Source organism: Eublepharis macularius, chromosome 1 (genome assembly GCF_028583425.1).
Source record: "Eublepharis macularius isolate TG4126 chromosome 1, MPM_Emac_v1.0, whole genome shotgun sequence".
In the NCBI taxonomy this organism is placed as follows: domain Eukaryota; kingdom Metazoa; phylum Chordata; class Lepidosauria; order Squamata; family Eublepharidae; genus Eublepharis; species Eublepharis macularius.
The window spans coordinates 122,842,687-122,864,046 of NC_072790.1; the positions used below are offsets into that span (position 1 = coordinate 122,842,687).

The following is a 21,360-nucleotide window of genomic DNA, read 5'->3' on the forward strand; positions in this document are numbered from 1 at the left end:
CCAGTTTGGCCCTCGCCCACTCAGCAAGATACCTACACAATGAAGTTCCAAAAAGGTTAACAGAGAGTTTCTCTTCCCTCCCATTCAAGCTGGGCAGGACAGATGCCATGCTTTTGATCTCTGCACTGCAAATGGAAGTGGGGAAAGAACTGGTGGTTTTGCTCTGCAGTAGAGATGGTCACAAACAGGGAAAAAAGAACCATGTGGTTCGTCAAATTTCACGAACCATGAACCACGAACTTCCACGAACCTGCCTCTGGTTCGCGAACCCGTTCATTTGACCCGGGTCAGAAAATCATCACTTCTGGGTCAGCAGAAGGCCTCTTCTAGGTCTGCAGAAGGTCGCTTCTGGGCCAGAAGAAGGTCTGCAGGAAGCCCATCCCCTGTTGCTTAGGAAACTGATTGATTGGCACCAGGCTGTCTGCAGTCACGAACCAAAAAATGAACCAAACGAACCAGCCTAAAGTTTGTAGCGGTTGGTCAGAAATGGGATCTGACGAACCAGCCTGGTTCATGCTTAATTTTGGTTCGTATTTCGGTTCGTGCCCATCTCTACTCTGCAGCCCAAGTTGACAGCTTGGGTGGGAAGAAGAGAAGGAACATTTTCTGGGGTTCTGATCATCCCCCCTTCACACACACACAGCAAGTCAGAGAAGCAACAGAGTTTCCAGGATGGGTGATCAGCTGGGAGTTGGATCTGATCCCCCCCACACACACACACCAAAAGCCTTTGCTGGGTACAGAGAAAAATCTTACCAGCAGGAGATCAGGTCAGCTTTTCATGGCTGGAAGCAACCTGTTGCAAACAGCTGAACATTAATTGTTCAGCCAGCAATTAATTGGCCTGGTGAACAGGAAGTGAGACAAAATGGCATGTGTTCAAGCATCCCTAGTCAATACAGGAATCAAATGTGTTGCTGTTTTGGAAGTAAACAGACTTCCACACAGTCCCAGCATAGACTTTAAGATACATATGCTGTGCAATCTTATGTACGGTTAGTCTAGTCTAAGCCCACTGACTTCAGCTGACAGACTGGAGTAGCTCTGCATAGGATTGCATTATAAATTAATGTCTGAAATCATTTTTTAAAAACATCTGATTTGCTGACCACTTTGTACCAGTGCAGTACCAAAGATCCTACTGCACTAGAACAGTTTTTGCAGTCAGCCCTATGTAGCATCATAAAAATAGCCAAAAAGGGGAGTTTATACATTTTTATTTTGATTCCTACAGAATTTGAATCTTCATGCACCCAAAGTTCCTCTGTACATCATGAGGTCAATTGGTGTTTTGAAGTGACCGGATTATATAATCTTGATACTTCATAATGCTAAATCTTTATTTTAAAACACAGCAACTTTTGTAAGCTATCATATATGCCTTATCTTTATATGTCTTTTTAATGGATAGGGGGACTGTTCTACAGAATTGCTATTACTGTCTACAATTACAACGTTGATGAAGAATCAAAAGTGCAGAGCACAGTTGCAGAATGGGTAAGTTAGAATGTATTCGAAGTATCTTCGAATATCTTTATACACTTTGTAAGTATGCCTGCATCATTAGATTTTACAGATAGCTATAAAATATAAAAGACATTTGCTTGTCCAGTCTTTGAGCCTTCTAGATTCTAGAGACTTCAAGGGAAGTTTTTCTATTTCTATATGACATACATTTCATATATGGTTAACTAACAAAATATCTTAAAATCTGAGTTATATGATAGGAACAATCTTAAACCTTCTTGTATATAAAACAATTACATGGCATAGTGATTCCTTTGTACTAATGGGAAACTGACACATAACCTGACACTAATAGGATGCCACAAGAGCAATGGAAAAAGGGGGAAGTTGGTGGCATGGTGGGGAAGGTGTTGGCTTTAGTTGGAATCTTATGATTATGCATGGGTTGCTTCTGTCCCTGATGTTATGGTCATTGCCATAGTCTCTTTGCAGTCCCACATGGGAACAGCACATATGAAGGCAGATGCAGAACACAGTGGAACTTAATCCAGGAGTAAGGCAATCCATCTCCAACATTTTTTCTACCTTCTCACTACTTGAAAGAGAGGCGTATACTTCCTCCCTCAGTTCTCTCTTAGGTACTATGAACAGAAAATAATAAATAATCCATATGAGTGACAGTTTTTTGTTTTATACAAGAGCAGATGAGTTCCCAAGTTTTCTTGCATATTAAACCCTTTCGCTTGGGAAGTGAAAACACAAAATATGTGCTGAGGAGAGTTCTGTGGCCTCTCTCTGACTGGCTGGTTGTGTGAGGAAGGTGTATGTGTGCTGTGTTGGGTGTCATCATGGGGGTGTTCAGCATTTTGATTGGGTAATATGAGGCATCAGGATATAATAGGGAATGTGACAAAGTTTCCTAGGATGCTGAGGGTATGTCTCTGGGTGTTGCTTCTTTAGTTTTCCATAGCTATTATTATGTTAACAGTGCTGCTGCTTGAGTACAGAACTATGATTATGTTGCTCCAGCATTAGCCTGGAATAGTAGCCACTCGGCATACCAGGACCATTTCACCAAACCCCTAACCCTACTCTCTTTGCTATCCCATTGCCATCTTCTCCATCTGGTAGCTTTTAAAAATGTAGTACACAGACTATCAGTGCCTATGGTGGGAAGGAAGGAGTTTCAACACCCTCTCTCACAGAAACTTCATAGTTGTCATAGTTGTGACAAGGTACTTTTATGGCTTTTGTCATTTGCATCCAGCTTGATGATCAAAAGTTTGAGGTGTCTTCTGTTTTAAACTATAGTCATTATTTTGTGATACGGTAGGATTGTGAGGCTAACCAGTGACATTGTCTAGCTGCAGTATCTGTAATAAGTTTGTAAATTCCTCCAGTTCTGACTTGCTTTATTCACTGAGCATGCATTCTATACTTTGACTTTCCAACATCTGGTGTTTTGACTCATTGATCAAGGCAACATTGTAATTTCAACTCAGAGGGTGTACACTCAAGTTCCTAAAAAGTTAGTCCAATACTTTTTGTCTCATAGCAGTGTGACAGTTTGAAGCGAAAACAAAGTAAGATGTACATTCAGACCATATAATATATACTTTCCTACATTGTTTTCTTTATGTTTTTCAGCTAAATCACACTTTTCAGAATTGGAATTACACTGTATATGTGGTCAACATCAGGTAAATATCCAGAATAATTGGAAAGCAAACATCTCAAATGGGTATCTTTATTTTAATTCATGCTTATGCTTCTTTGCCTTTGCAGTATTATTCAGTCAAGCTCTGTGAGAGAAGGTCTGAGAGAAAAGAGAAACTTAGATCCTCAAAGGTAAAATTATAATAGATGTCTATAACAGTTGCTCAAACAACTGAGGTAATTCTGTTAATTTCATCAAGTGCTGAAATACCTGTTTTGGCATATGTCCAACTAATTGGTTCTCTTAGCTCAAGTACTTTGATCTAATATATGCTTAGCTGATGACAGCATGAGACATTCAGAAATCCCCATGGTTTTTCTCCTTGTAGTGCTCTTAGATTTTATTGTAGTGACCAAATGGTTGAACTCAAATGCTAGTTTATTGTCTCCTAGCTAAAAAGCAAGGGGCAATATTTGAATGGGAAGGAATAATGCACTCTGGTCCATAAATGCAGTTCCTGTATTCAGTGACCTTCTTTACACATATACACACATTTTAGAATCTGGACATACCCCACGCTGCTTCTCCATCATGAGACATCACTAATTTGAGAAATGCTGATGTTCATACTGCTTTGGCTCAGAGTATAAGATAAATTTTCCAGGTTCCAGATTTCTCACCTCGCCCCGCCCCTCCGTGTAGTAAGAGAATAGTCAAGAGGTGAGAAAGTTCTTGCCATGTCATCCTTTCTTTATTTCTCCACTTTATCCTCTCCCCTCCTTCAGGCATCTGGAAATTGTTAACATTCTGGAAAACTAGATTCCAAAAATTCACCAGGAGCTGCTGCTTCTTCCTCTCCCCATTGTGGGAATTATAATCCCCAGAATGAACTGTAGGAAGGAAGCAGTGGAATAAAGGATGGAGATCAGCTGGATGGAGAACACCTATCTCTTGCTACAACCTACTGAACCATACTGGCCTCAGACTTTCACTCCAAAGTCCAGTCCTTTTGCGCACACACACAGAGGCAGCAGCATGAAAGCTGTTTTTTCATTCTGTGGTCTCTGACCACTGGAAATGCATATGAAGAACACTAGTGGCTCTTTCCCACCCTTCAGTAAATCATCATCATCATCTTTTAAGGAGCCAGTTGCTTCATCTAGCACTTTCAAATCTCTTTAAGTAAATCTAGAACACTAAACTGTTTGAACACTCCTGTTCAAACAGGAGATGTGGTATGGAATATAAAACTTTCCAGAAGAGCAGAAAAAATAAAGTGCTCATCTTACAACACTTTACAATCTGCATCAAAGCAACAGAAATTGTGCATCGCTCAAAGTGCACTAGCCATACGTGCTGGTGACAGGTGTGTGTTTGCCAAGTCTCAATGTGCTTATTTTTATCTGCACCTGCAAGGAGTTATGTGACTACAGAGTTTATTAATTTTCAAAAGTTTGTTATTAGCTAAATTAAAAGGGAAAATATAGTCAGTAGCCCTTAATATTGGGTGTGCTTAAAGTTTCCATCCAAGTAGTTCTCTATTTCCCATTTAGATCAGATACAGTCCACTGGAGAGCAAATCAGAAGAGATTATTCAGATTAGTTAATGATGATCATGACTTATATTTATGGTAGTCCTTTGTTTCTGTACCTCATATGCAGATATCACTTGCATCTGTACTGATTTAATTATTTGACCCCGTGCCCTTTTTGACATCACAGTAATGCCACACATTTCTGTTCCTGCTGCTGCTGCTTTTCTCTGAAAGATCCTACAGATCCTAGGTGTAGCAATATGACCAAGATTGGGTCACATGGGTAAGAGACATGTCTTCCTAAGGGCTTTGCTGCTCCCATGTGTGGATTCCCAATTTTATTTTTGCGAACAGCTTTGCAGTCTTTATGCATTTTCACTTACCAGCTCATAAAAATGTGCTTGCTTCTACTCCCCTACTGGATAATAATCTAGGCCCATTGTGTTTAGTCTTACTACAAGGCATGGGCATTCTAACTACGGATTAACTGGTAACTCGCTCAAATAAAATCATCAATTGCATTTAACAAGCTGTTTAAAAATAATTTCTTAAAACTATTTACTTAATAAGTAAACACTAAACTGCAAAGCAGTAAATCAGATTATGATTTTAGTGCGTGCAATAAATGCAGTAAGAATGACACCATCAGTTTTTATAGGAAGTGATTACTTTCCTCATGTTGTTTTGTGTTATTTTCAAATTCTGTTTATTGTTTTTAAAATCACCAACAATACAAATAACTTTTGCAAGAATAGGTATCTATAGACAATTATTACATTCAGTGTATGGTTTCTAAATTATTGTATTTTTTGTGTTATTGTTTTATCTCAAGAAAGGCAACATAAATTCCATAGCATACATGACCTTGTTGCTATATGGCAACTGCTCAGTAATCTGGCCATTCTTGAGGGGAAGGGAGAAAGATATGGTTCTTACATTACACTATAGAATAGAATTATAACAAAGACTTCATAATCTGTTGATTACATTATTTATACCCCGCCTTTCCAACAGCTTGAGGCAGCTTTCACATTCAGATTTAAAGCATTAAGAATACAATAAACATCCTCTCTAATAACTGCCTATAGCCATAGCCAAACACCATTAGAAGCCCTAGCACATAGAATAGTCTTGTAGTGCCTACTTAAGACTGTTATTATTGCCACCCATCTAGCTTCCTCAGGGAACCTGTTCCATAGGGTGGGACCTATGATGGAAAAAGCACAGCCTACCCTAAATGGAGAAACAACTAGCAGGTGAGGGTGCACAAGAATGCACAAGAATGTAGAGTAGGGGCTTTCATGACACTACTTTCTGTTTTTATTATACGGTAAATAGCTGTGTTTCTGGCACTTAGGGTCTCACCACACGAGACAAAATACACTTGAATTACACGGGTAATTCAAGTATATTTTGTAATTCAAGTGTATTTGAGTGTAATTCAAGTGTATTTTGTCTTGTGTGGTTTGACCCTCTGTTAGCTGGCATACTTGGGTAACCATCACGCTGGTTGCCATAGTCTGCTCTCAGGGAAGTGCAGGCAGTGGTGCAGTGGTCTTCAAGTCTCAGTGATGGGTGCTTCCAGCTTGCAGGCAGTGTCCATGACCAGAATTGCCCTGTTGGGATATTTTGTCTCCTGCTCCCATGCAACCAATCATCTATGCAGCAAGCAGAGGTTTAAATAACATGACCCAGTCTTTTAAATCACCAGCTTGCATGGGGCAGTTTGAGGGAAGAAAGCATGTTGCAGCCATGGATACCACCTGAACTACTGCACAGCAGGGCCCACTGCCTGCTCCACCTTTGCCTGCTACCAAGCTAACAAAGAACTGCAGATCCTAAAGGATGCTGGTTCATACAGCTTTTACTGTATTTGATAAATTCAGCTGTTCGCTATTTTAAGAGTGTGAACGTATTCCCTGCAGTGAAAAATCCTAAGGAGAGTTATACCCTTTAAAATGCATTGAAATCAGAATGGTGTAATTCTGCTTAGGATTGCACTGGTGGTTGCTTAGGAATTCAAAGAAGAGACTGTCAGCATCCAGGCATTCTTTTGCAACTGCTTCAAAATAAGCTTTTAAAATTCAATATTGCCTATAATTAAGTAGCATAACCATAATGAAGTGAAATGGTAGTCTGGTGAGACTGATTTTTTGGTTTTTAAAAAAGACTAGTTATATCAATTTAAAGGCTTGGGTATGGCAAGTAGAGCAATGGCTATTGTTTCATAGCAGCATCATTCTTCATACAATAGTCCAGAACAAACAGTCCAGAACAAATAGTTACCTAGGGAGCAAGCTACACATCGTGGGGAGGGAGCAAATGGATAGCATGCCATAGGGTGTCTGAAATTTTAGGTAGCCCCTTCTATTCACTTGTAATGGCTTTTGACAGTCTGTGGAGGAGAGTTGTTTTATATTGTTCACTCTTTTATATTGTTCACATTAAGAAGTTAACCATCAGGGACAATGATCTCCCTGAATGTGAGATACGTGATTACTGACCCATGGGAGACATTGCATCATGACATTTTCTTGGCAGACTTTTTACGGGGCGGTTTGCCATTGCCTTCCCCAGTCATCTACACTTTACTTCCAGGAAACTGGGTACTCATTTTACCGACCTTGGAAGGATGGAAGGTTGAGTCTACCTTGAGCTGGCTACCTGAACCCGGCTTCCGCCAGGCTCAAACTCAGGTTGTGACTGAGCAGAGTTTGGGCTGCAGTACTGCAGCTTACCACTCTGCGCCATGGGGGTCCTGAGATATGTGATATGCATCCTCAATATTACGTGTGTTTCTGCATGTGCGTGTGTGTAACATAGACAACAGAAACAGAACTGTTTGTATGTCCTAATTGTTTTACCTGTCGCTTGGTGGGGGCATTCAGTGGTAATATTGCGTACTTGGGGTGTGGTGGGGTTAGTAGATTAAATGTTAAGAACCACTGGTTTAAAGTGAGATGCATTCTGTATAGTATTGGTGTTCCCAAATAGCTTTTCATAATTTTATAGCATAGGATACAGCCATCTCAGAAACAAAATAGGAGCATTTGTTCAGGATATGTTTGACATATGAGGAAGGATATTATATAAATGAAATGAAATATTTAACTTCACTTCTGTATTTAGTACATTCCCTATTAATCTTCCCATATGATTTGGTTTCTTTTGGTTTATTGAATAAATAGAAATAGCCTTTTGGTGTGTGTATCCTCTGCTCTACTGAATATGTGTTGCCATGCAGTGTTTCAAAGCTACATGCTTCTCCTGTTCTCTTTCTTATTTGATGAAAGGAGCTTGACTCTCAAAAGTTTATAACCTGGAAATCTTTTTGGTCTTTAAGGTGCTACTGAACTCAAATCTATGCTTCTCCTAGGCAGCTAACATAGAGCTCCTAGGCAGTTTAAGAAAGTGACTAGTCCCACCCCCCTCCAGTTTCTGTACTTAAACAGGAAGTATAAAGTTTCTAAACAAATGAGAACTGCCCTCAGCCTTTCCTTTTTACTTTAGAAGTTCCCAGAAGATTCTAGCAGGCCAACTCCCATCCCAGTAGGTTGGTTTCAGTCCTCTGTTTCAAATGAGCTAATATAACTGGCCAACCAAGATGTCTATAACTTTCAAATATAACAAATATCACTCAGCTTTGGAAGGCTGCAACCTTGTGCAAGAGAAGAAACTTTCACTTACAGCTGTTTTTCTATTCAAAATCATACACCCATACAACATACTGTGATTGTCTCTGGGAAAAGATGTGTGCACCACTATTACTGCTAAAGGCCAAAGGGTAAAAATAAAATCATTATTTTTTTATGTACCAGTAAAGATTTTTTTTTAAGTCTGTTGCACATATTTATTTCGCATAATTAACCAGAGGCTGTCAATAAACTGCTGGATTAACCCTGACTGTCTGCTATTAAAAAAGCAGCAAGATCAATGTTTCCTTCTTCTGTTAGTAGAATGCCAGTGAAAGTAATGATAGCCCCTATGTTTTGATAATCTTATGTATCCTAGACTGCTAGCAATCCTTCCTCAATTCTAGCAACACTATCAAGAATCTTTTTTCAATCCAAACTGCAGTGAAAGTTAAGGATGAGCAGACACAAGGTAGCATACTGCCATTTTGCTCAGTGAAGTATTAAGTCATCATCTGGCTGAAGGAGACCACCAGAAGAGCTTCTTACCCCCAGGAAGGCTTCTTCCACTGGAGAAAGGCTCAATGCATGGCTGAGCAAACTTGTAGCATACAGTCCACAGCCTCTCAGCTTCTATATGCCTTTTGTATGAAATCTGACTACTGCCAGTGACGCTTTCTCTACTAACAGCCCAATGTTACTTTCAGGCATTTCATTTTCTTCTCTATTTTTGATTACATGTGAGACTCTTCAAGAATTTACGAGAGCCTCTCTTTGGAATGAATTTATGGATTATCATTCTTGTGTACCCTAAGGTTCTGATACCTTGTTGGGGGAGTACTATGAAAATTATTGGATTGTAAAGGGCCATTACATGTGTATTGTGAAGAGATTATGCTTGTTTCTATGATTGATTGAATATGCTTTTTCATGAATATATAGAGTATATTTTGGAAAATTGTTTATTAATTATTGACAGATATCCGGGTGGGGTGTACACTGTTTTTGCTACCAATGTTACTTTCAGGCATTTCATTTTCTTCTCTATTTTTGGCCAAAGGCTTTCATGCTTATTTCTCAAGAGTGCAGATCAGGGTTCTCCAACATGGTGCCTGCGGGTACCATGGCACCTGCTGGTATTTCCCTTGGCACTTGCCAAACTTTTTAGAAAGTGGGTGAGGCCATTGTAAGGCAGGACTTGTTATTGACTGCCTTCACTCAAATGAAAGGGTTGTCCACTGCAGGATCAGGAGGAGTGGTAAGCACCTGGACTTTCCTTAGTCCATGTGTGGTTCCATTCCCCCTTCAGGCTTTCCTTCTCCCCAGCACGTATGAGGGGGAGGCATTCTGTTTGACTCCACCTTCTGCAGAAGCCATTTTGGGTTCAGCTCCACCTCCCATGGAAGTCGTTTTTGGAGTGGTACTTGCTACCTCATCTCAAAACTCCAAATGTACCTGCAGGCTCAAAACAGTTGGAGCAGCTAAGAATATATATATAGTTTTATGTGTTCAATATTAATTTGCAAATGACAAACCTTTAATATACTTAATCTTTTCTTGTTGGCAAATCCATGAAGAAGGTTTTTCTTTATGTCTGGAGAATTATTTAGAGGAGATAATGTGATTAAGCTTTTCCTCATAAACCATACTTAAGATAGTAAAGAGTCCAGTAGCACCTTTAAAAAAAATTATTTTATTAATAGAAATAAAAGCCCATAGAAAGGGCAGAAAACAAGAATAAAGAAAAAGTAGACAGTAACAGAACTTGGAACTTAGAAAGGAAAAAGAACAATAATATATATTTCATTTTCATTCTTCTCTACAACACTTACCTTTTTTTAAGCAAAATTACAGTTTCTCCAAAATTTTCTTTTCCACTGCTGCCTCCCATCTACTTGTTTTATATCCCCCCCATTATCTTCTTAATAATCAAAAACACAAATCATCAAGTGACTATTCCTCATTTCGTGCAGGAAGTCAATAAAGGGTTTCCAGTTAGCCAAAAAGATAGACAATGTTTTGTCGCTGATCAAAGCTGTAAGTTTTGCCATCTCCGCTAACTGTCATTTTCATAGTCCAGTCCTCTATTGAAGGTAATTCTATATTTTCCATTTCTGTGCATACAACAACCTAGCTGCAGTAGTTATATATAGAAATAAAATCTCATGCCAAATTTCCGTTTGTCCATTAATCCCAATAAAATGGCTTCTGGTTTAAACTGTACAGTAGTCTTTAGTATTTTTTGTATGACCATATGAATCTGGGTCCAAATTTTTTTGGCTTTACGGCAAGTCCATCAGAGATGATAAAATGTTCCTTCTTGTTTCTCACATTTCCAACACTTATTTGACATACCTTTGCTCATTTTATAAAAATTTTCTTTAAGTCTAACACTCAACATAAATTTAAACTCCTTTACCCACATATTTTCCCATTGGTCCATCATTTATATTATACTCAACATTTTTAGCCCATTTTACCATACAGTCTTTCACAGATTCTTCTTCCCTTTCCAATTTCAGTAACAACTTATATCTTTTGGAAATAACATGTTCATCATTTGAACAAAGCTCTTTTTCAAACTCTGTCTTTTCCTGCTCAAAGCCCCATAGTTTTTAATCTAATTTAAATCTTTCTAAAAGCTGAGCATATGCAAACCACTGACATTTGTAACCCTTAGCTGCTAACTCCTCCCTTGCCTTCAATTTGCAGTCTTCTTGTGAAAATTCTATTAAATCTCCATAAGCCAACCATCCCTGTTTGAAAGTCAGGGAACGCTTTCTGTAGAACGCTTCCTGTGTTGAAATCCAAAGTGGTGTCTTCTGTGTTAGTCTCAATTGGTATTTATTCCAAATTCTCAAAATAGCTCTCCTAATATAATGATTTTTGAAGTCTGCATTGACCTTTACTTTGTCATACCACTAATAGGCATGCCATCCAAATCTCAAGTCATATCCTTCCAACGTCAAGAGTCTCTCGTTTCTCAAAAGCATCCATTCCTTCATCCACATTAGACATGCAGAGGCTCCAGTAACACCTTTAAGACTAACCAACTTTATTGTAGCATAAGCTTTGGAGAACCACAGTTCTCTTCCTCAGCTAACTCCTCTGGATCTATGATCATATTTAAGATGTCATTCTGTTAGTTCATGTTCTAATTCAATAGCTGGATATATTTCTTTGCAGTTTTGAAGTCCGGGCTCTTTTGGTTTATAATTCTACAAACAATATAAGTTTAGAAGAAGAAACCATTCGGAACAAGCTCATAAGTAGTAATGATACAATGGGGAATGGCTTAAGGCTCCATGAAGTGTATGTTGATCCAATCGGTAAGTATAGAAATTTCCTCTTGACAATTATCTGTATTTCCTTTGATTAATTAAAAAAAATTCAACATGTTTCTCTTCAGAATTTTCAAAAATAGTTTTTATCAGAATTCTGTTTTAGATTACACTATTACTGTAAGCCACTATTTTATATATCTATATAGAAGATTTCTATGCCGCCTCATCAGACAATAATGCTTGTGGTGGCTTACGGAATAAAACATAAAATACCATAAAAGTCATTAACAATTAATGCTACTAAAAACAGTTAACACTTTTTTAGTTTTAATCCAGCCAGTTTTAATCCAGCCAGAGTATATTTTTATTTCTTTATGTTATTTATAGTCCATCTCTCTCACTGAGACTCTAGGCAGATTACACAATGCAAAGCAATGCAATCAATAGGATAACACATCTAATAAGCAATGTAATAAAACTAGAATTGCAGAAATTTAAAACAGAGCTGCTGTCCGAACAAAGCATAAGAATTAAACATGTGCAGAACATGGTATTACATCAGTAGAAGCACTGTACATTTTACTGTACCAATCTGTTATGATGTAGCCCTGTTTTATTTATAAAAATGCTTTCCTGAACAATTCGGTTTTACATAGTTTGTGAAACGTCAGGAGCATGGGAGCCTTCCTGCTGTTTTCAGGCAGGCTATTCCACAGGGTGGGGGCCATTATAGAGGAGGCACATGTACGGGCAGTTGTTGACTTTGCCCATTTGCAGGATGGCACCTGCAGAAGGCCCTGCAAAGAGGGGACATGGGTGGAGAGGTGGTCTTGTAGATATGAGGGCCCAAGGCCATAAAAAGTGGTTGCTTGAACTGAACTTAATAACTGACGGGCAGCCAATTTTGCGTCTGCAGAATATGTGTAATATATATGCTCCACCTAGCTCCTGATAATAACTGAGTCATAGTATTCTGCACCAACCGGAATCTCTGAGTTGACTCATAAAACAATCCTCAGGCTAGATGCAGACTCTAAAAATGATTTTAAAAGATCAACCCCTTGAAAGCCTGGGTAAAAAGAGATGTTTGGCCTGGCATCTAAAAGATAGTAAGGTAGGCTTCACGCAAGCCTCGGGGAAGGGAATTCCACAGACAAGGTTTCACCTCTGAAAAAGCCCTGTGTCTATTTAAAGCAATGAGATATTATTAAAAAATAAACTCAGAGTTTTAATAGCTCTGTCAGTCTTAGAGAACAAACATAGAAAGTATAATTAGCCAAGACACGGATATGCATGATTGCTTTCCTGGTAAGACTCATTAGAATCAGCTATGAAAGTGCTGGCCTAAATTAGACTGAAGTCCTAACACCAAGAGTGCTTAGCACATTCCCCTTATAACAATTTCCCCATCAAAATATTTCCCCCACTTGCCTATTCCCACAGACAGACAAATTCTAAAGCAGCAATTACCCTACCAAGCGATCCATATGCTTTTCTCAGTGGAGAAAACAGCACCTTCAGGAGAGGAAGGATTTTTTTCAGGAAACAGCACTGGTGATGGCCTCCTACCTGAATACCGTGGATATGATCAATTTCAGGGCTCTCCGTAGCTGCTTTTATTTACATATCATAGCAGCGTTACTGCTTTTTCACTACCCCAAAAAAGGAAAGACTGGTTATGCTGACATATCATAGCAGCGTTACTGCGTTTTTGCTAAACAAAAAAAATGGCAGTAAACAGTTTCGGGAGCTGAGAAAGGTGATAGACCAATCAGCTCCTGGGGGAAAAAGCGGGTGGAGGGGGGGCTCAGAAGCAGAAGTGGAGTATTTGATTCTGCACTGACAGAACCTGAACTGCCCGCAACATGCCATCGGCTTTAAAAAAAAATTGGGGGAATGAGCGCAGGTGGAAAAAACGAGTAAAACCCAGACAAACCCCATTTCTGCTTCCCATGACCCCCTGACACATGCAGAACTCTGGAGAACATAGGCATCAGAACAGATTCAGAGAAGCTATGAAGTGACCATGCATAAAACACGAAAATTAAAGACTGCAGGAGCTGTGATCACAGATGTTCTGTGCCTTGTCTAGTTGTGCCCTATATTTATAGAATTATAATTCTGGAACCAAAACTGTTGAGTCATATCAGTTCTAGTTCATGAAAAAAGTTACATTGCTAAAAGATATTTACTCAGCAAAATGCCATCCTTTCCGACCCATCTTATTGATACTATTCTAGTAAGCAATAAATAAATTTGTCTGCTAGTACATTGTTTTCAGTTCTCCTGAAGTATATCAACTTAGACATGAGAGCAAATGACCATGTTCTTCAATACCAGATGTTCTGTGAGGCTGTGTCAACAGATTTTCATTAGGACGCAATTCTCATTTCAGCAGTAAGCAGATTCATAATTAATTTCTAATAATTAATTTCTAATAATAAACCCATTCTGTCCACCATTTGGGCATATGACAACACTATTTCATTTTCTACAAAATATTTTAGTGCAAATAAATCAAAATCCTTTCTAAGGCTAAAATTAGCAATTTCAACTGGCTGTAAGTGAAACTGACCATTTTATAAAATTGACTGCAGTGGTGACTAATTAGGGTTGCCAAGTCCCCTTGCCCTCTCGGCAGGTGCGGGGGAGACCTGGCTCTTACCTTATTCTTGCCCCTTTCTGGTTTTACTCACATGCGCACAGTGCCTAAGTTCCCATGGCTGCGTAATGATGTCATTTCCGATGATGGCACTTCCAATGACGTCACTTCGCAGGCACAGGAATGTGTGCATGCTTCACAGTGGGCTGATTTGGGCCTCAAGCAGACCCAATTCAGCCCATTTGGGGTCCAAATCATCCTGCAACAAAGCACAGCAGTGCTTTCAGGTCAGCACGATGATGTCAATGATGTTGTCATGGCACCCCTGGAGAGTGCCCTGGAGTGTGCCCAGGAGGCTTGTTCCTGTGCCTTCCTCCCCTACCAGCCAGGTAAGTGGAGATGGGGGCAGAAGGTGAAAGCAGGGGATCCCCCACCCCCACCGGGAGAATGGGATCCCTCTGACTAACCCAAAGCCAATACCAGGTTTAAATTTATATCAGGTATTTAAAATTGGAACAACATAGGGGAATTTACTAAAACAAAAATTCCAGGCCCTTTCCCAAAACAAAGTAAGATTAAACAAACTCCACCCCAAACGTTCTGTTGTGCAAGAACTCACATGGATAGAAGCCTTTTGCTAGCGAAATATTTATTCCCATGTTTTCCCCACACTTAGTTCACACATTATTTCAACATTCACAAAACAGTAAAAAGTCCAGTAGCACCTTTAAGACTAACCACACCTCTCTTCATCAGATGCAAGACTCGCAAAGAGAGGTTTGCTTTTCTAAATCAATTTCAGGGCTAGTTTTGCCATAATCCATGTGTCATAGCTAGTGCACTAAAAAAAATTCAGTATTATTCAGACCTGGACATCTGAAATACCATATATATTAAATATACCTGATATTTGGGTCCAAAAATGCCAATATAGTATTTGGATCTGGGTTTTATTTGGGTACCTGAATAGATTTGGCTCCATTATTCCTCATGGAGGAAACTCCACCAAAATTACAGGGAACTTGCAGTTGGACGAAGGAGTCCAGTTCTATGGCCCCTGAACAATGTGTCCCCAGCCATTCTTCATTGTTTCCTATGGAGGAAAAAATCCAAGGCCTTCCAGGGTGAAGAAACTTTAAAAAACACAGCAGAACCAAAAGGAAGCAAAAGACATTGTTGCAAGCCCAACAGAACCAGTGTTACTCACAGAAGCAAGGCAGAACCCAGGACACGTGATAATACATCAGAAGAGAACCAAATATCAACATATCAGCCGCACAGCAGCAAAACCACCAACCTGGCACATGCACAGCCAGTCACCTGGTAATGACAAGTAGAAACATACACAGTAAGTTGGTATAAGATCCCTCTCCCAAGGAAGTCTGCTACAGACAACACCAATAACAACTGCAGTACAGAACAGCAACTGCAGTACAGAACAACAGCAGCAACTCTCGTTGGGTTGCAAACAACAGCAAGTGACACTGAGAGATCTCTGTCTTTTGGTGCTACACCTCTGAAGATGCCAGCCACAGCTGCTGGCGAAACGTCAGGAACTACAATGCCAAGACCACGGCAATACAGCCCGGAAAACCCACAACAACCATCGTTCTCCGGCCGTGAAAGCCTTCGACAATACAACAGCAAGTAGTTGGGTTGCAAGCTAGCACTCTGCTGGTTCAAATCCCACTACTGCCATGAGCTCAGTAGGTGGCTTTGGGTAAACCACTCCTCTTAGCCCCAGCTCTCTAGCTGTATTGTGGGGATAATAATACACTGACTGTTCACTGCTCTGAGTGTGTGGCACTAATCTGTCTAGAATAGCAGTATGTAAGGGCAGTTGTTGTTGTTATATATTTTAATAATAGTAAAATATTTTTTAAATATTTTAATATTTTAAAATATTAAACCACACCAACAAGCAAAAAACTATCTGCCCCCCACAGCAACAGCAACAAGTATTACACAACTACCAACTACAGAAAACAACTCCCCCCCCAAACACCAAAAGCAATTAAAAAAAGTTTAAAAAGAAGTAAAAGCTTACCTTACCCCTCCCCAACTCAACACCAGGCCAACCTCCTTCCCCTCAAAAACAGAAAGAAAAACCTGACAACTTCTCCAACCAGGCAGCAGTTCCTCAGGTGGTTCTCCAGGCAGGCAGAGTAGTCCAAAAGGCTATAATCCAAAAGACAAACTCTCAGAGCAGACGGAAGATAAGAACACTCAGCTACTCACTCTAAAATAGAGTCTGTTCTGAGCCAGGCCTGCTTTTATGTTCTTGGCAATAATTTTAAAAAAGGCTCTCCTATCAAAGAATCCCTGTGATTGACCAGACAACTAGAGCTCCTCCAATGACACATCCCATTGAGCACGGGGGTGGAGGGCAATAAGAAGAGAGAAGCCAGGCAGCTTTAAAATGGCCAGTGCTGTGATTCCTGGATAAACCGAAATAATTAGGGTATGTTTCGGAATCCAGTATTAATTATACCCAAATATATCCAGAATTATCTAGGTATGCTGAATATACCCAAATAATCCCAGTAAGAATTTGAGAATACCACACCCATCTGTATATTAATGTACATTATTTCAGAGGTTCTTTGGTAGATGGTAAACCCTTATGCACATTTGGCTGTGCCTGATCTGAACAGTTGGTTTAGTTTGTGCGTGTATTTTTAATCCTTGTTTTTAATTTATATTTTTTATTTTTGTTTTTATCCTCTCTGTTTTTGTCTTGTTCATTAACTTACATTTTGCTACTCTTGTCTTGCAACTTGTTACAACATTGTTACCCACCTTAAGTCTGAAGTGAGAAGAAATGATATAAATGCTTTAAATAAAATGAATAGAAACAGTAATTTGGGTGAACTATAATGGGTAGATATTCTCACAGGCTTTAGACCATTTTTGTTAGCATTTTTTTCCTAATTCTGTAATCCTATAACATTTGATGTCTTACTAAGTCTGATTTTTTTCTGTATTTTCTTATCTATCTTGACTCTTAGTGAAAAAGGGACTTTATAAACAAAGTAAATAAATATATCATACAGCTTTTCTTTCTAATAAAACTAACATACGTCAATGATACCTTTCCATTCAATTATCAATTGTCATTTAATGATAGTAGTCCACGTGCAGGCAAAAATAGCTTAGTATAAAAAGAATGCATATTTTAAATGAGGCTAATTTAAGCAATGTTTATTTTTTTCTTATTCATTTGGATTTTGTTTGATGTTGTAGAAAAATGCATGGCAGGGAAAGTCCCTGAAAATTATTTCTGGCCAGAAACCCGACCAACTGTGACCAGCTTTATACTATGCCATGGCAGCTCCACCCAGATTGCATCCAGAACATGGTAGGTGTTCAAGATCATAAGATGTTTACATCCAAATGAATGTTAACACTGAAAAGAAGTTGTGGGGGAATTGAATTGGAGCTGTGATACTGGGAGGAGGGAGGGTTAACATTTTCTCCCAGTGTTTCCCCAATATGTTTTCTTGTCTCTCCTTTACAGTGTCCTGTTATCTGTGGTAAGGATAGATATGTCTTACTGTGGCAGATAGCTTATGGCAGAGGGCACAGTTTCTAGGGATTGCCATAAGGAAAATAGCTACCCTACCCAGCATCCTAGGCCTAATCCATTGGGTGGGGGGCAATAGCTGCTTTTTAGAATTGAAGAAAAATGTCAGGAAATGGAACAATGAATCTTGCCCATACAATATAATTTGTTTTCTTTTGGAAATAGTAAATATTCTTACAGTGTGCACCTCTTTCCTGGGATTAAGCCCCATTGAGTTAACTTCAATAGAATTTTGAGTAGACCTGCTCAGGATTGCACAAATGGCATAAATACTATAGATACCACAAAGTACTAATTTGCCATTATTTTGTCAGGTTATTGTAGGTTGGTGTTGCAAAAAAAGAGGAATGAAGTATAACTTAAAGTCAAGTGCATTTAATGTAGCATAAGCTTTCATGAAGTCCTACATTCAGCTAGCAAAGCTATGCACAAAGCTACAAACAGCAGAAATACTTATTTCCTGCTCTCTGAAGCTAGACATAAAGTAGTGTGTGAAGGGATGGGAGCAATGCAATAGCACTATGCAAGTGTTACAGGAATTGACAAGGCACTCTAATTAGGTTTTGAATTGTGAAGAATAGGAGGTTGCATTTAGGAAGAGCATGTAATTGATGAGACACTGCTGTCTAAACCATGTAATAAAATTTTAAACCTATCTTATTGTTCTTTATAGTTTTCTAGATCAACAAAATTACACATCATTCTGGGGACCTCCTGACCTTAGAAACTGCACAGGCAAGTGTTTTAAAAGACAAAGATAATAATTTTTTGTTTGTTTGTTTAAACATTAGAGTACCTTTATTGCTCTCATATTTCTTTCAGTCATTTCCTAGAAAAGTATAGTGTGTTTAATTAGTAATTAACTTCATTTATACCCCACTTTCCTCCCTAGTGGGGAGTTGGACCCAAAGCAGCTTACATAGTCTCCTCTCTTCCATTTTATCCTTACAACAACCCTGTGAGGTGAGTTAGGCTGAGAGTGTGTTGACTGACCCAAGTTCACCCAGCAAGAGTCCATAATGGGGGATTCAAACCTGGGTCTTTGAGATCCTAGTCTGACACTCTGACCTCTGCACCACACTGTTGGAATGTAAGACCACTCTCTAGCAGGTGAGCAAGTGTTGTATTAGAAAGCTGTGTTAATTGATTGTGATTTTATCTTTGTATATTTTATCTTCTGTTGTGACCCACCCTGAGCCCGCTTGAGGGGAGGGCGGGATATTAATCATCATCATCATCATCATCATCATCATCATCATCATCATCGCAACAGCAGCAGTATACAGTTATGAGTAGGGGTGTGCAGTTCGGGTTTTGGGAACCCGAAAAAAACCGAATCACCCCGATTCGGGTTGATTCGGGGAAACCCGAATCGATTCAGGAAACCCGAATCGACTTGGGTTTTCCAAATCGCCATAACCTGAATCGATTCGGGTTGATTCGGGTTGATTCGGATTTTTCAATGGGAAAATGATTCCGTCTTCCCAGACGCCTGGGGGAGGCATTTTCCCACCGAAACAAGCCAAAATTGGTGGGGACCTTCCTCTAATTCCTCTCTAACAACCCCCCAAGTTTCAGACCGATTGGACTTTGGGGGGCCATGTTATGGCCCCCCAAACCAGGTCCCCCAATCCTTGCCTAAGAAAGGGAAAAGTGAGCGTCTTTTTAGCTTGCTGCTGCTAATCTTCTGCATTATTTCCTATGGGGGGGAATGAAGAGGCAAGCTTCCTTTGCCAGGGGTGGCATTTTGCATGCAAAATGCCCCCCAACCCTCAGGGGCCCTTCTCCCACCTCTACTCCCACCCCCCACCAAGGCTCAGCCTGCTCCCACTTGGGGGGGGCATTTCATGGCCTCCCCAAGTAGGTGCTCTCAGCCCCCAAAGTCCACCCCCTACAGCCCCACACAAACCCAATTCCCCCCAGCTGCCACACACTGACCCAAATCCCCACATTAGCCCCTCACAGACCCAAATCCACCCCCAGCAGCCCCACACATATAACCCCAGGAACAGGCTGGCAAAGGCCAGCCCTCTCCCTTTGTTCCCTATGCTGGGAACTTCTAAACTCTCTTTCCCTGGGCAATTCTGCACAGCCCAGGGGTGCCACAATGGTGGGCACACCCCTGAGTGCCAGCTGGTCCCTGTGAAAGAGCACCTGAACCACAGACACCCTCCCTCAAATTCCCCCACCACCTACAGAGATGGCTGGCCAGCCAGCCCCATTGTTCCCTATGATGGGAACCAACTGCACAACAAAGAATAAAACACGAACAACACAAAATAAAGTTTTTAAAAAATTATTTTCTCCCTTTCAAAGTACAAGTAGGCAAAGCATTATGACACAAGAATCACCCCAAAAAATTGCTGTCAAAAGCACTTTATTTCTTTAACTGCTTTAGGTTACACAGTAGGAAGGCACAACAGGGCATGAAAGCAGTGTACTACACAAAAATAACACAACTCACTTCACATCAGAGAATCACCCAAACACAATTGCTGTCAAAAACGGTGAAGTGGGTTGTATTATTTTGTGTAGTACACTGCTATCATGCCCTGTTGTGCCCTCCTACTGTGTAACCTAAAGCTGTTCAAGAAATAAAGTGTTTTTGACAGGAATTGTGCTTTTGTGATTCTCTGATGTTACGTAAAAGTGTTATTTTTCTGTGTGATTCTTTAATGTGAAGTGAGTTGTGTTATTTTTGTGTAAGATACTGCTGCCATGCCCTTTGGTGTGCCCCCCTGCTGTGTAACCTAAAGCTGTTCAAGAAATAAAGTGTTTTTGACAGGAATTGTGTTTTTGTGATTCTCTGATGTTAAGTGAGTTGTGTTATTTTTGTGAGGTGGAATGCTGGAATGCCCTTTGGCGTGCCCCCCCTGCTGTGTATCCTAAAGCTGTTCAAAAAATAAAGTGTTTTTGACAGGAATTGTGTTTTTGTGATTCTTTGATGTTAAGTGAGTTGTGTTATTTTTCTGTGTGGGGGACTGCTGGTGTAATGTGTCATAATGCTTTGCCTACTTGTACTTTGAAAGGGAGAAAAAAATTCTTGGGGGTCAGAATGGCACACTTGCACAGCCAGTCCATGGACTTCTCCATGATAGTGGTGATATCAGGGTATATCATGGCTGTTAGGTCTGCTAGGGGCATCACTACTGTGCCCAGGCCTGCAGGGATGGTCACCTTTCCCTTGAACTCGGGACTTGCTGGTACTTGGCCACAGCTGCTGAGTGCACTGCAGGAGTACGATGTGCATATTTCTTTGCTGCATCTCTAAGTTGCTTCCTCTTTTTAGCATTGGTACATCTTACACAAAATCTGCCAGGAGGCTTCGTGGGGGAAGTAAGAGGTGATGGCTGCAAGAGGTGTGAGGTGGAGTTGGACTGAGGGAGGGGTGGTGTGGTGGGCAGGTTCATGTGAGAGGTTTACATTGAAATGGCCCCTACAAAGATCGAGCGCCATCTCCCCATGAACATTTAAAAACTCAGTTGCCATACTGACTTTTATATAAAATCCCTTTTCAGGAGTCTTCTACTGCCTTTCTTCAACTGTCTGCAGTTTCCTTGACCTTATGTTTACCTCAGAACACAGAATTCCACAGCTGAC

General features: G+C 40.0%; 1 protein-coding gene across 2 annotated transcripts in view; it reads left to right on the top strand.

Moving 5' to 3' along the window:
• Nucleotides 1-21,360, top strand: part of ADGRG6 (adhesion G protein-coupled receptor G6) — a 183,255-nt gene that overhangs the window by 110,141 nt on the left and 51,754 nt on the right. For both annotated transcript variants that reach the window (XM_054980842.1, XM_054980850.1), the window contains exons 7-12: nucleotides 1,412-1,497; nucleotides 3,115-3,167; nucleotides 3,253-3,315; nucleotides 11,478-11,620; nucleotides 17,421-17,535; nucleotides 18,434-18,495. In XM_054980842.1, the coding sequence (XP_054836817.1) occupies nucleotides 1,412-1,497; nucleotides 3,115-3,167; nucleotides 3,253-3,315; nucleotides 11,478-11,620; nucleotides 17,421-17,535; nucleotides 18,434-18,495 (522 nt within the window). The remainder of the gene's footprint in view (nucleotides 1-1,411; nucleotides 1,498-3,114; nucleotides 3,168-3,252; nucleotides 3,316-11,477; nucleotides 11,621-17,420; nucleotides 17,536-18,433; nucleotides 18,496-21,360) is intronic.